General features: G+C 52.5%; 1 protein-coding gene across 1 annotated transcript in view; it reads right to left on the reverse strand.

The window, feature by feature from the left end:
• Window positions 1–3,398: 3,398 nt before the first annotated feature.
• The window catches only part of CACNA1A (calcium channel, voltage-dependent, P/Q type, alpha 1A subunit), a 232,481-nt gene continuing 220,518 nt past the window's right edge, over window positions 3,399–15,361 (reverse strand). Inside the window, exons 51-54 of the mRNA XM_014529428.1 lie at window positions 10,156–10,162; window positions 4,296–4,351; window positions 3,605–3,836; window positions 3,399–3,415 (exon numbers count right to left, since the gene is read on the reverse strand). Of these exons, the coding sequence (XP_014384914.1) occupies window positions 3,399–3,415; window positions 3,605–3,836; window positions 4,296–4,351; window positions 10,156–10,162 (312 nt within the window). The remainder of the gene's footprint in view (window positions 3,416–3,604; window positions 3,837–4,295; window positions 4,352–10,155; window positions 10,163–15,361) is intronic.

A 15,361-nucleotide genomic window follows, 5' to 3' on the forward strand; every position in this document is an offset into this window, starting at 1 on the left:
GCCCCCCCCCCTCATTCTCCCCCCACTCTCTTTCCTTCCTTGAGTCCACAGCTGAGCACCCACCAGGTCTGCCCACTTGCTAGGTGACTCTGACATCTTTTTTCTCCTTTTAAAGATGAAAACATCCCCAGGGGCCAATTTGTACACGCTCCCCCAGGGGATTGAAAAGGTGAAAAGGACAAAGGTGGTTTGTGTGTCAGTGTGTGTGTGTGTGTGTGTGTGTGTGTGTGTGATCTTTATTTACCAAGCAAAATCAAATTGCTGGACTGGGAAGGCTGCTGCCTGGCCCCCTGGCTGGTGTCTGGAACAGGAAGTAGCTCAGTGCTTTGCCCTTTAGACCCCAGGGCAGTCAGGGAGGGCCCATCGGACACCACCCTCCCAATCAGGGTCCTTTTTGAGGCCGGGAGGGGCCTGGACCTCGACTGCAGGCCGGCCCACTGCCAACCGGCCTCCACCTGAGGTCCCCTCCCTCCCTTCTCGCCTCTGTTTTGACCCACCCTTCCGGAATTAACCTTATTTTGGCTTCTTGCCGGGAGGAAGGCCAAGCCTGCAATTACTCACTGCTGCCTCCCTGGAGGCATCGCATTCACTCAGTGTGGGTGGGGATGGGGCTCCTGGGACCCTCTCCCCCTTGGGCTCAAGTCTGCAGCACTGAGTTCCACGTATTCCCCAGCTACCCTCCGACTTCCCCCACGTGTCCAGATGCTGTCTTATAAACAGGCACTGGCATCTGCAAAGTGCCGTCATGTTGTTTGGGATAAGGCATTCCCTCCCCAGAGGGGTGGGTGTGAAGCTGGTCAGACACGGAGGCTTGGAGAAGGGGCGTGCCCTGGGACCACCAAAGCTTTCCTTTCCACCCGGTGGGGGCGCTTCCCTCCCCCTCCTGGAGATGAGGCCACGGAGGGGGGAGTGTGCGAGGGGGGCCCTTGGGGACCTAACAGTCAGCAGCACCTCTGTGTCTCCCAGGACCATCTGGGTGTCCCCAGTTCCCTTGCCTCCTTCCTTACGCCTCAAGCTTGTCCCTCTTTCTCATGACTCTCTCGGGACATCCGTGGGAGGAAGGGGCCTACGCATCCTCTACCCTCGAGTGGTCCCCCTGAGATGAAAGCCAGCCCTGTTCCTGAAAACTGGAGCCAGGGTCCAGCCCCAGGGCCACGGTTCCCACCCACGGACACGGCTTCTGGTGAGACCCGACAGGTGGCGAGTGGGCTTGACCTCAACACCCTAAACTGAATCTAGGCCCAGAGGGTCACACACAGCCAGGCACACATGCACACACGCACACACGTTCGGATTGTCCTGGATTATTACCCTAGCGCACCTGGCCCCTGCTCCTGGTGCATGGTGACTTCCCCTCCTTGCAGTTTACTAGTAAATCATCTTAGGGAGACAGTTAACAGAAATCCAATTAAGCGCCATTTGTCAACAACACCCAAGGACAGGCAAATGAAGAGAACAAAGCTCATGTTGGTACATCAGCATAAAGCTGATGAATATTCTATTGCTCCATCCCTAAGACCTCCCCTAAACACCCAGACTTCAAACCCCCGAAAATGAAGGTCCCAGTGCACTCTCCCTCCAGGGAGCAAGCCCCTGCCATTCCCTTCCCCTGCTCCTCTCCTTCCCCCACAGGCCCGTATCCCCCAACCTCGAAGGGACCCCATGAGATTGCACCCAGGGGAGCAGTGGGCAGCAGCAGCTCATCCTGGCCTAACCCCCGACCCTGTCTCCAAGGCCCCTTTTCTCCGACTCCCCAGTGAGCCAGAGCAGCCCAGCCAGCTATATTTTTGCTGTGGTCAATACATTCTTGCTTGCTTTTTTACACTTTGTCTCTTGAGTGAAGTTTTTCCCTCAAAAAGACAAGGACCGCCCTGGCTGGTTTGACAGTGGATAGAGCGTCAGCCTGTGGACTGAAGGGTCCCAGGTTCGATTCTGGTCAAGGGCACATGCCTGGGTTTCGGGCTCCACCCCCAGTGGGGGGTGTGCAGGAGGCAGCTGATCAGTGATTCTCTCTCTCCCTCTCCCATGATCTCTGAAATCAATAAAAATATTTAAAAAAAGAAAAGAAGACAAGGACCAAAGTTTCCTCGTCTCGCTGGAAACAGTATCAGTAGGGCCTCCTTCCATTGTCATGGCAACTCAAAATGTTTCCAGATGTGGCTGCTGGGTGTGGTGTGTGTGTGTGTGTGTGTGATGTCAGACTCCTCACCTGCCTTGACTGTCCTGCCTCTACACATGTTTAGCTACAAAATAATATTGTGTATGTTGATGTGTTTTCCCAAATTTGCCTTGAGTCCTGGTGGTAGCGGTAACTGGCAGGTTCCAGCATCTTGGGGAGGGCTCAGTGGGGTCAGCAGGACCACCAGCCCGGGCCAAAGAGTACTGTCTGCCCAGAGGGAGGGGTGGTGGCTCCTCAGCCCCCGGTGGGGGGCCTGCTGGGCAGTAGCATCAGCAGAGCCCTAGTGGGTGGAGACGGGCCGTCCTTCTCTTCCTTCCTGGTTCCCAGGGGTGGGCAGGGGCAGCAGCAGGGGCCCTGGGAGCCAGAGGGCGTGGGGATTCCGGGATTAACTGGGTGTGGATCAGGGTGTGAGCTCTGAGACCCAAGGCCCCTGTGGGCTGGGAGGAGAAACCAGAGGCTAAAGTAGGTCTCCCCACCCACCTCCTGCCCTCAGGTCCCACCCAGCCTGGCTCTGGGCCAGCAGCTGCCAGAATGGTGACTCAGAGCTGCTGAGCTGAGGAGAGAAACAGGGTGCAGTGTGGGGGAGACCCCCCCCCTACGCATCCTCAGCTTTCCCAGCATCCCCATCAGCACCAGGACCCTCGAGGCACCTCTCAGACCTGCCCCATGGGTTCTCCTTCCTCCTCCTCCTGTCGCCGACCCTCTCCCTCCAGTGGCTTTTGTTTTTCTTGGCACTCACTCGGGCAGGAAGTCTAGGTCCTGGGATGACTTGGAGGTTGCAATATATTTAGGCCAAGCCAAGAGTGTGTGAGTGGTTCCGAGGAGCGGCCCCAGCACTGGGTTGGCGGCCCGAGGAGTGAGGCCCTGAGCCAGCGTGGGGAGGCTCCTACCTTCTCCCTCTTAAAGACAGAGCGCTCCACTTCCCCAGGAGCCCAGGGAGCTGGAGAAGAGCGGGAAGAACCGGGGAAAGCTCTAGAAGGGAAGGCATGCCCTCCCTGCACAGTGCCAGATGCATTTATGTTTTTACGACGAAGATCATTTATAGCCGGAAACCTGAGGCCCAGAGAGGCCGAGCGGGAGGTTGCTCAGGAGAGGAGCGAAGGTGCCAGGGTTTGCCTTCTGGCCTGGCTGGCTGCAGAGCCGGCGTGCTGCTGTCATATTCGGGTGCATTCATTCATTCATTCATTCCCGCAGCGCTACGTGCGCGGCTTAGCCTGGGTCAGGCGGGCATGAGACCTGCAGAAAAGCAAGAGACAAACTGGACCCCTCCCCCTTCTCCTACCTGGCCCCTCATCCTCAGGCCTGGAAGATCCCTCCAAGGTCGGCCTCCCCAGGTGCTCTGAGCTGCTCCTGCACAGCACAGGTCCCAGCTGTCATCCGTCCTTTGCCTGCGTTTTCTTTTTGGTTTGTTGATGTAGTTGTTACCGTGCTGTCTCCTCCATCTGACGGAGCCCACGAGGATGTGAACGGTGCCGGCGCCGGGCATCCCCAGCTCCTGGACCTGGGCCTGGAACAGCTGCTCCGTGTACACTTGAAGGAGCAGCAGAAAGTGCTGGCGCTGGCGGGTGAAAGGAGTGCGGGGAGAGTGGGTGGACGGAGGCAGGAGGTGGGCGCCTGAGCGGGCAGCCGGGCTGGCTGAGTGGGAGCTGCAGTTCAGCTGATGGAGGAGCAGGGGGCGTGGAAGTGGAGGCAGGTGAGGGGCAGCTAAAGGACAGGTGCGTGATGTTACTGCATCTGCCACCTTCCTGCACCGGCGCTCAGAACCCGGGAAGGCCAGCCCGCCGGAGCCCCGTGTCCTCCATGAGGGTCACTGCCCGGGGCAGGCTTGATGCGCCTCAGCTGAGGGCGTCCCACGCAATTTGCAATTTCCAGGGCCTGGCTCCGGCCAAGGAGAGAGGCCTTTACAAAGTCAGACTTGGCTTCCCCCCAGCTGGCTGGCCTCCTTATGTCTGATTTGAAATGCCGGCTTGTCACAGTGTCTGCGTGCAAGTGCACGCCTGCTCCTCTCCGCGGGGGAGTGTTTGCAGTGCTGGGCAGTGTGGGGGCGGCATCTCTCAGCGAGCCAGCGGCCCTTGCCCACCCCTGCGCCTGCTCCCCGCTTCTTTTTATATCTCACATTTACAGAAAGCCGGCACATCTGAGCCTGGGCCTGGCAGGGCAGGCGGCTGGAGGCTGCAACGGAAGGGGAAAGCAGAGAGGCGGGAGGGGGTGGTGTGCGAACCCCATCTGGAGGGAGGCTGGCCAGGTCAGGGGCGGCGGCTGGCTCCCTTCCAGCAGCCCTGCAGCCTCAGATGGCGCTGAGCTCTATTTAAAGGCGCTTTCTCCGCCTCCACGCTGGGGTCCTCACGTGGATGAATGAATCAGAGGGCTGCCTGGTGTGGCCCCAAGGCCTGGCTCAGTCTGCCCCAAGGAGCTGGAAACATTTCCCCAAAAAAGCAATCCTGTGGAAGCTCCATCTGGGTTCCTGTTGACCTGGGCCACCTTCCCCCACCCAGATCCGGCGCTCTGTACCAGCCTAGGAGGGTGACCCCTGACCCAGGGTGCCCACAGGCAGCTGAGAGCCAGCGGTGGCTCCTGGGCAAGCGTGGTGGCCTCTGTAGCAGCCACCTCCTCCTGGAGGCAAAGGTCAGGTCACGTTCTCTGCTTTTATAGCATCAGGAGCTGCTGTGGTTGGGCTGTGCACACACCCAGTGCCAGATAGCCCCAGGGGTCCGCGTACACACATTCTCCCTATCTGACTCCAAGCTTATTGATTAGGAGCCTGAGGTCCCTGGTCGAGACAAGTGTTCGTCCATTCGGGTTGCTATCACAGAATACCACCGACTGGGTGGCTGATAAACAACAGACATTTATTCCGCACAGTTCTGGAGGCCGGAAGTCCAATATTAAGCAGTTGGCAGGTTTGGTGTCTGGTAAGACCATTTTTCTGTGTCCTCGCATGGTGGAAGGGATGAGGGAGCTCTCTGGGTCTCTCTCTCTTTTTTTTCTGTTAATCCTCACATGAGGATCTTTTCTACATTGGTTTTTAGAGAGAATCGGAAGAAGGGAGGGAGGGAGAGAGAAACATCTATGTGAGAGAGACACATTAATTGGTTGCCTCCTGCACCCAGGCACATACCCTTGACCGGAAATTGAACGCACAACCCTTCGGTGCTTAGCTGATGCTCTAACCACTGAGAAACACAGGCCAGGGCTGGGTCTCTTTTTTTAAATATATATATATTTTTATTGATTTCAGAGAGGAAGGGAGAGGGACAGAGAGATACAAACATCAATGATGAGAGAGAATCATTGATTGGCTGCCTCCTGCACACCCCACATAGGATCAAGCCCTCAGCCCGAGCATACACCCTGACCGGGAATCGAACTGTGACCTCCTGGTTCATAGGTCGATGCTCAACCACTGAACACGCTGGCGGGCTGGGTCTTTTATCAGGGCACTAATCCCATTCACGAGGGCTCCACCCTTATGACCTAATCACTTCCCAAATACCATCACATTGGGGGTTGGGTGTTAAGATATGATGGGGGAGGGGAGGCAGACATTCAGTCCATAACAGGATGTATGTGTCTGTAGGTAAACAGAACTGGAGAGTGAGGTGTGAGGCTAGACCTGTGCGGCCCAGGATGGTCGCCATGAGCCACAAGCTCTCGAAGTGCAGCTGGTCCAAATTGAGATGTGCTCTGAGTGAAAAATACACATTGGGTTTCAAAGACTTTAGTAAGGAAAAGAGAACGTAAAGGATTGCAATATTGTTCATATTGGTTACATGTTGACATGATTATATGTTGGCTATGTTGTGTGAAACAAATGTATTACTCAACGTAATTTTATCTTCCTCAAAAGCTAAACATCGAGTTATCATAGAACCCGGCAATCCCACCTCTAGGCTTCGACCCCAAAAGAATTGAAAACAGGTGTGCAAACAGGAACATGGACAGGCATATACACAGCAGCGCTATTCGCAGTCACCAAGAGGTGGAAACAGCCCAGATGTCCATCAACAGATGAATGAATAGGCAGAATGCGGTCCATCCACTCGGTGGAATATTATTCGCCTGTAAAAAGGAAGGAAGTCCTGCTACCTGTTACAATGTGGATGAACCATGGAAACGTTATGCTGGCCCTGGCCGGTTTGGCTCAGTGGATAGAGCATCGCGGCCTGCGGACTGGGCAGGGTTCGATTCCGATCAAGGGCACATGCCGGGTTGTGGGTTCGATTCCCAGTAGGGGGCGTGCAGGATATTTTTCCATTGATTTTTAGGGAGAGTGGAAGAGAGAGAAAGAGAGAAAAATCTATGTGAGAGAATCATCAAGTGGTTGCCTCCTGCATGTGCCCCGACCAGGGCCCAGCTGGGGAGGAGCCTGCAACCAAGGTACGTATTCTGGGACCCTTTAGTCCACAGGTCGACACTATAGCCACCGAGCCAAACTGGCTAGGGCTCAACTCACTTTAAATGGCTGTTAAACATGGCTGGACTAGACCACTGTGCCTCCAGGGGGATCAGATCACGCCAGCATTCTCTGCCCAGCAGGTGAAAACCCGCAGGGCCAGCTGACCCAGAGCAGGGCTCAGGTGGGGAGAAGAGGTCCAGTTATCCACCCCTGCCCACCAGCGGGCTTTTGATTCATTTTTCAGGTCATGGGGCAAGAGGACCTCACTCTCCCTGACCAGAGAGAGGGGGGTGGAGGAGGGAGACTTGTGCAATACTTTGAACCACCTTGAACTTTTCACCACCTGAAGTTCAAAGACCTGAGGGGCATGCCCTCACCCTCCTGGAGGCAACAGGGCGGACTAAACCAATGGGCTGCTGATTCAAGGTCCTTTACCCCCGTAGACCTGGGGCAAGACCTTGGGCAAATGATGAAAACTTTCTGGCCCTTAGTTTTCTGATCTGAGTGTCTCCCTCGCCCTGGCCAGTGTGGCTCAGTTGGTTGGGTGTTGTCCCATGCACGGAAAAGTTGCGGGTTTGATTCCCATGATCCCAGGTAGGGGGCGTGCAAGAGGCAGCCCATCGATGTTTCAATGTTTCTCTCTCTCTCTCTCAAATAAATAAATAATATAAATAAATCAATAAAAAATCTTTCAAATAAGAGAACGCATCTCCCTCATCTTCTGTTTCTCCCAGCAGCCCCTCCTCTCATCGTGCTCCCAGAACTCCTCTGCTGGCCTGCTCTCCCCTCTGGGCACTTCCTGAGAAAAGGCGGAGGCAGAAATGCAGAGGCTCCTAGGCTCCTCCTGAGTCATCTACTTCAGAGTCGTCGTTAAAAAGTTATTTCGATAGGCAGGACATTTACACCCGAGATGCCCAGGCTGATCCTGCTCTGTCCCTGGAGCAGCGAGTAAGGGTGCTCTCACGCCCCCCACTGCCTCTCTCCTCCCCTCGCAGCGCTGCGCTGGTTGGTCCCAGACCCGTTAGTTACAGCGATCATGCCTTTGGCTATTCACCGTCTGGCCTCTAGGTGGCGCTGCCCGTCCGGTGCACCTTGCCTGCCCTGCCTGTGCAACCTCAGCTCAACCAGCTGTACTTCTGGGTACTCCTTGGGGCCAGGAGCTGGGACACAACCTTGAAGGAGGCCCGGCCCTTGGCTTTGGGGGAGGGGTTCGAGTCAAATTTAGTTGTGCAATTGATCGATTATTATAATGTGATCTTTGATAGGCCAGGACGATCTGTGGCTCAGGAACTGCTTTATTTTTTGTTTTTGTTTTGTTTACTGATTTTGAGAGAGAGAGAGAGTTGTTGTTCCACTTATTTAAGCCTTCATTGGTTGACTCTTGTATGTGTCCTGATTGGTGTGGAGGGATCAAACCTGAAACCTTGGCATGTTAGTGTTGGGGCGATGCTATAACCAACTTAGCTACCCAGCCAGGACCTGTCTGTACACCTTTAAAAACTGTTTCCAAATTACAAAAGCCGCCCGACCAGTGTGACTCAGTGGTTGAGCATGGACCTATGAACCAGGAGGTCACGGTTCCATTCCCAGTCAGGGCACATGCCTGGGTTGCGGGCTCGATCCCCAGTGTAAGGGTATACAAGAAGCAGCCAATCAATGATTCTCTCTCATCATTGGTGTTTCTATCTCTCTATACTCTCCATTCCTTTCTGAAATCAATAAAAATCTTTAAAAATAAAAACACAAATTACAAAAGCCATGGTGTGTTTTGGAGACCTAACAGTGCCTTCCCAGCCCTCTCTGGATGTAACTGCCGCCCGCAGGGGCGGTGTATTCTCCTTTCAGATCATTTTCAGTGGCGCTCAGATGGCCAGGCCTTTCTCACATGTAAGAGCTGGAGCAGGTGGGCGAGGGAGAAGGTGGTGGGGGAGAGCTGGGCCTGGGCAGAACAGTGTGGGAAGCTGGGAATGGGCCGAAGCGCCATAGCTTGCAGGGCCTGAGGTGGTGGCTGTGACAGGGGGACCATAGAGGGGCACGGTGCGCTGTTCTGGGCAAGGACAGGAGGCTAGATGGAGCGGGGTGTCACACTCATCGGAGGGGGCTGTCAGGGCAGATCCAGGGCAGGGGTGGATTGTTACAGGACAGGGACCTGGCCCTGAGTGGATCTGGCCAGGGCCAGCTGGTGGTGTGTAGGTTCTCGACTTCATGTAGGAAAGATTTCACACCAGTCCAGGTGACAAGAGGGTACATTTATTAAAGCTGAGGACAGTGCCCTGGTCGGGTGGCTCAGTGGGTTGGAGCATTGTCCTGTACACCGAAAGGTTATGGGTTTGATTCCCAGTCAGGGCATATACCTAGGCTATGGGTTTGATCCCAGTCAGGACGTGTAGGGGAGGCAACCGATCTCACATTCATCTCTCTCTCTCTCTCTCTCCCTTCCTCTCTCTATAAAATCAATTAAAAAAACAAAAACCCACACATATCCTTGGGTGAGGATTTAAAAAAAAAGCTGGGGACAGTGAAACAAGGAAGGGCTTAGCGTAAAGGAAGCAACAGGAGAGCGCAGGCTGGGCTGCCTTAGCTCGCTGGGAAGTCAGAGAAAAGGGGGCCTTGGAGACAGGGTCAGGGGGTTAGCCTGGTGCGAGCTGCTGCTGCCCACGCTCCCCTGGTGGCAAGTCTTGTGGGGTCCCTTAGGGTTTAGGAGATGCATGCCTGTGGGGGGTGAAGATGGAAGGAAAGAGGGGGAAGGGAGTGGCAGGGGGGTGCGCCCCAGCGGGAGAGCACTGTGCAGCCTGTTTTGAGGGCTTTATCTCTCTCCTGCAGGTGGGAATTAGGGGAGGTCTCTGGGGAGGATTTCGGCAGAATCTTCATCATCTTCCCAGGTGTGCATTTTCAGGGTCCTGGTCTCTACTGATTGGCCAGTGCCAGGGTCTTTAATCACTGCAGCCAGTCCTGGCGTTGCTCACCTGGTTTTGCTGCTTTTCTGGGCCTGGAGCTGGAAATACAACTGAGGCCTTGATGTGATCTCTAGGGAGGTGACCTGTGTCTGGCTGTTGTGTATAAGCCTCACGCAGACGTATTCTGCTATAGCTCAGCCAGTTTGCTCAGCCGTCTGTCTCAGTTCCCCGATTCCACTTGTCCTGGCTTATGGCCTCTCAGAATGACAGTGGCTCCATGTCCATCGCCTTTGCAGACTCTACCCCAGCCAGCAGCCCCGTTTGCTCATCCTCTGCAGCTTCCCCATCTGGCCTTCAGCAGGTGTTCAGCTGCCTTAGTCCGTTCGGGCTGCTATAGGAGAGAGAATACTTCTGCGTGAAGCTTATACACAATAGACATTGATTTCTTTTTGTTTTGGAGGCTGGAAGCCCAAGATCAGCGGTTCTCAACCTGTGGGTCGGGACCCCTTTGGCGGTCGAACGACCCTTTCACAGGGATCGCCTAAGACCATCCTGCATATCAGATATTTACATTACGATTCATAACAGTAGCAACATTACAGTTATGAAGTAGCAACGAAAATAATTTTATGGTTGGGTCACAACATGAGGAACTGTATTTAAAGGGCCAGAAGGTTGAGAACCACTGCCCTAAGGTCAAGGTCCAGCCATTCCGTGTCTGGTGAGGGCTCTCTTCCTGGTTCACAGATGGCGTCTTCTTGCTGTGTCCTCACAAGGCACAGAGGACAAGGGAACTCTGACAAGGAGAAAATTCTGAGATGTCCTAAATTACATTACAGCAGGCCAGAGGGTGGGGGGAGAGACAAAAAGCGGTTAATCAGTTAACAACGGCAGCAAAACCAGCAACAAACTGCTCTTTTAGTGTATGTTGGAATTAACAAATGAACTTCCAGCCATGGCCAGTATGGATCAGTTGGTTGCGCGTTGTCCTGTGCACTGGGGGGTCGCCGGTTGGATTCCTGGTCAGGGTACATGCCTGGGTTGTGGGCTGGATCGATCCCTAGTCGGGTATGTGTGTGTGTGAGGGGGTGGGGGAGTGGGTTTGCGTTTCTCTATGGAATCAATGTTTCCCTCTCTCTCCCTCTCCTTTCATCTCTCTCTAAAAAAAAAAATAATAATCAATAAAAAAAAAACACATTAAAAAAGAAAACAACTCCCAGGTGGCTATTTCTGAGATTATCTAAAGAGAGAATAGCAAAAAAAAAAAAAAAAAAAAGGGAGAGAGAATAGCCAGGTGGAAGCCCAGGAGCCTCAAGTTCTTGTTTACACATGAGCTTTGCAGACTCTGCTGGCCTATCCCAGAGCCGGCCTGGCCTCAGCTTCTCCCGCCCTCTTTGTCTATAGCCAATGTAAGTCCTTTCAGAGCAGCTTCCATTTTCTTCCCCCAACTTCATGTATAAAAATGCTTGCAGAACGCCTACCCGGCCATGCGCCGGCGGGTGAGACTCTATGCCCCAAGACCAGTCATTTATTGTGCGTGTACTAGCAATGGCCTAGTAAACTCATTCTTTTTAATTTTTAAAATTTTTTTTATTGACTTCAGAGAGGAAGGGAGAGGGAGATGGAAACATCAATGATGACAGAGAATCATTGATTGGCTGTTTCCTGCACGCCCCGCCCTCCCCTCCCACCTCGGGATCCAGCCCACAACCCGAGGATGTGCCCTGACCAGGAATTGAACCATGACCTCCTGGTTTATAGGTTGATGCTCAAGCACTGAGCCACACTGGCCGGGCAGGAAGGCACTTTTGATGTTACTGGTTTGTTATAAAGAATTCAAAATGAACTGCCGGAGGAAGGGGTCCTGAGAGCAGGAGCTCCTGTCCCCGTGAAGTTGGGGTGTCCCACCCTGGATGTGTTTGCCAATTTGGAAGCTCTCCTTGCCTCTTTGTTTCTCGAACCCAATCTCTATCCCAGAGGTTGGAGGTGGCCAGAAAGTTCCCACCCTCCAACCACGTGGTCTTTCTGGAGCCCAGCCCCCATCCTAAAGCAACCTAGGGAACCCCACCCTGTTACCTCTTGAGCATAAACACAGGTGTACTCTACAGGGGTTCCTTGTGAATAACAAAAGATACTCCTATGACTCAGGAAATACCAAGGGTTTTAGGAGCTCCGTGCCAGGAACTGGGGACACAGACCAAGTTATTAAACTACAGGGACCTTACTTGGAAATAGTGTCTTTGCAGATGTAATTAAGGTAAGGATGGAAATGAGTTCAGACTAGATGGAGGGGGTCCTAAATCCAGTGAATGTGTCTTCAGAAAAGACAGAAAAGGACACACAGAGACACCGGAAATGAGGCCGAGTGAAGATGGAGGCCGAGACTGAAGCGAGGCCGCCACAAGCCAAGGAATGGCAGCGCCACCAGAAACGGGAAGGTGGTGGTGGGTGGTATGTCCTCTTCCAGAGCCTTCAGTGTGGCTTTGAAACCCTGCTGACACCTTGATTTCAGACTTCTTGTCTCCTGAATTGTGGGAGAATACATTTCTGTTGTTTTAAGCCACCAAGCCTGTGGTGATTTTTTAAGGCAGTCCTAGACCAAGAGTACTACTATTTCATTAATTTTGTTAATCTTCACCCGAGGACATTTTCCCATTGATTTTTAGAGAGTGGAAGAGACGGGGAGAGACAGAGAGAGAGAGAAACATGTATGTGAGAGAGACACATCAATTTGGCTGCACCTTCACCGGGGCCTGGGATTGAGCCTGCACCCGGGGTACATGCCTTTGACCAGAATTGAACCTGCGACCCTTCAGTCTGCAGGGCAACGCTCTATCCACTGAGCCACACCGGCTAAGGATATTCCATTAATTCTGTGAAAGTTTTATTTTTATTAAACTTAAATGTTTTGTCACTCTAAGCATGGTCACTGTAAGACAGATACTGGCTTTGCTGTGCTGGTGAGGCTTTTGCAACTGACAGTGACCAACAGCCTCCTGCTGAGTGTCCTGTCCTCATACGCCCCCTTCTGGTTGTTCCTCTAAAATCAGGACTTCACCTCAGTGCTGCCTGTGCTTGTGGTAGTTGGGGAGCGCCATTTGGTGACCCAGCACAGATCTGTCTCTCCCAACCATGACCCCCAAGCCCTTTGGCAGCTGGTGGGAATCCGGGTATGCTCCCCCAAATATATCACTTTGGCGTAGGATCATTCTGAGCTGAAGGCAATTGAGAATCAACAGATGCAGGGAGTTCTCTGCCCTCCCCTCCTCTGCCTACAAGCAGGGCATACTTTTCCCTCTGAGAAGGTGACATGAATTTTCCTTTGTGGTGTCTCTGCCGTCTGTATTAGGAAGAGGAAAGGGATTGGTATCACTGGAAATAGAGAGCCAGCACTGAGCTGAGTCTGCATCAACAAACCCTACTATAATCGCCTTTACATTTCTTTAGTCCCCCCCCTTATTTCCTAGTCATTTCCCCACAATGTATAGTCCCTTGAAGCTCAAATCCCCTTTCCTTTGTTTCAAATGATATAGGAAGTCCCTGAGTCGAAATGCTTCTTTGAATTCCACTTCTTTTCTGTGACTTTCCTTTTCTGTAAGTATTACTAAAAACTGTGTGCCTTTTCTCCTGTTAATCTGCCGTTTGTTAGTTTAATTCGCGGGCCTCAGTCACGGAACCTAAGAGGGTAGATGGAAATGTTGCCTCCTTGACACAGCAGAGGGTCCCATTTCACAGATAGGACGTTAAGAGTCCGAGTAGCAGCAATTGGAGGTGGTGGGTTGCAGGGAGGGGGTAGAATTCCTTCAAGCCTGAAGGACCTGTCTGAAATGGAGCCTGGATCTCTTGGCTGTTTGTGCCCCCGAAAGGGAGCTGCCCAGGGCATCTGCACAGCATCCCTGGCCCTCAGAGCCCGTTTCCTTGTTCCTTCTTCAGGTTTCCAGGCGAGGTGGCTCAGGCCAGGTACTGAGATGTGAGACCAGGGCGTGAGGCGAGTCCTCCTCTGCCTCTTCATTCCCTGATCCCTCCTCCCTCCACCTGTGTCTACTGGGCAACTTACACTCACTCCTGCTGAAGGTGTGGGCTGTGGAGGCCTGGCGTCCAGACTCCTGGCACTCAGCTACAAGCTTGGCCTCTGGGTCCCGGGGTGGGGTGGGGGTGGGGCTCCAACAGTGGGCCTCATTCTCTGGCAAACAGATGGCCATAGCTTCCTGGCTCTGGATAGAATTGCATGCATCCTCCCACCCCACCCCTGCACCTCGAGGGGGACCTCTGACAGGGATCAGCGTTGGCCTTCGCTGACAGCTGGTCTGGAAGTCTGTGGGGGTTACGATTGGTCAAGTTGTCTGGGTAGGAAGTTAAAACCCTCTCTCTCACTTTTTAAAAAAATGTATTTTTATTGATGTCAGAGAGGAAGGGAGAGGGAGAGAGAGATAGGAACATCAATAAGATTGACCGGCTGCCTCCTGCACACCCCTTTCTGGGGATTGAGCCCACAACCCAGGCATGTGGCCTTGACCAGAATCAAACCCGGGGCCCTTCAGTCTCCAGGCTGATGCTCTATCCACTGAGCAAACTGGCTAGGGCTAAAACCCTCTCTTGAATGTAAATGGTAATTGAAAAAAGAAAACAAACAAACACCCCCACCTCTCTAGTGTCTTATTGGGCAGCTGGCAAGGACCTGCTTAGCATCTTTGGCCTAGCGCAGCCGTGGGCAAACTACGGCCCATTTGAAATGAATAAAACTAAAAAAAAAAAAAGACCGTACCCTTTTATGTAATGATGTTTACTTTGAATTTATATTAGTTCACACAAACACTCCATCCATGCTTTTGTTCCGGCCCTCCGGGCCAGTTTAAGAACCCATTGTGGCCCTCGAGTCAAAAAGTTTGCCCACCCCTGAATTAGCTCAAAGAAATTTGTATTGAGGAAAATATAGCTCTTAATAAGCTCTTAAGACATGTGTCTTAGAAGTGGTCAAAGTCATAGACCCAGATCCTATTGCCAGACGTAATTTAACTCTGATTATTCAGGAAAAGGACTGAAAGCTTATAGAAAATGTCTAGCAGAAGAAGAGTGATTTTTACAGACCCATCCAAGATTCTAATGTGCAGCCAAGGTTGAGAACCACTGGCCTAGGCTTTCCTGGGCCTGCTCAGGAGGCAGCTGGAATCACTGGCGCGCTGGCCACCGAGCTGGGACCCAGGTGGTGCTTGTGTGCCGAGCTCTCTGGAACCACAGCTGATGCTGAAGAGCTCGGCTCGCCTTCTTACCCACTTCCACAGCACCTGCTTCCACGGTTCCCCCCAAAACCCCGGGGGGACACTTTGCAGAGGGTTAAAGACCACTCAGTCCATAAGCCCTTTGATTCAACTTTTTATTTTTTTTTTTCTTTTTGAATGTCATGCAATAATTCACAGTCCCAAGCCCACAGTTTTCAAACAAGGTAGGAAAAAGGCAAAAAGAAGCAAAGGAAATCGGTGGTGTGGTCTTTTTTTTTCTTTTGTTATTTCAAGCAGGACCAAATGTCAGAAAAAATGCTTCTTTTCTCAATCATTAATTTTTTTGTCCTTTTTAAAATTGTTTATTTTTTTTTTTAAATCGATTTCTGCAGGCAGTAATAGTAGGGTTTGGTATAACCAGCAAGCACTCCTGTGTGTGTCTGAGCACGTGTGTGGGGTCTGAGCTGTCTGGCCGAGGTCTGTGTGGGTCGCTGGGTTTCGGTGTCTCAGCCACACACGGGCCACCAGCTCGCGTTCACCAGGGGAAGAAGGAAAGGTTCAATTGAGATGATAAAACTCATCAATAGAAGCGATTTTTTTTCTCCCCGTTTTTCTTTTTAAAAATGTTTTTTTTTTTTTTTAAATTTCCATGTTCCCCAAGGTTCTCCAA

The sequence above is a fragment of the Myotis brandtii genome, unplaced genomic scaffold (assembly GCF_000412655.1).
Source record: "Myotis brandtii unplaced genomic scaffold, ASM41265v1 scaffold680, whole genome shotgun sequence".
Taxonomy (NCBI): Eukaryota; Metazoa; Chordata; class Mammalia; order Chiroptera; family Vespertilionidae; genus Myotis; species Myotis brandtii.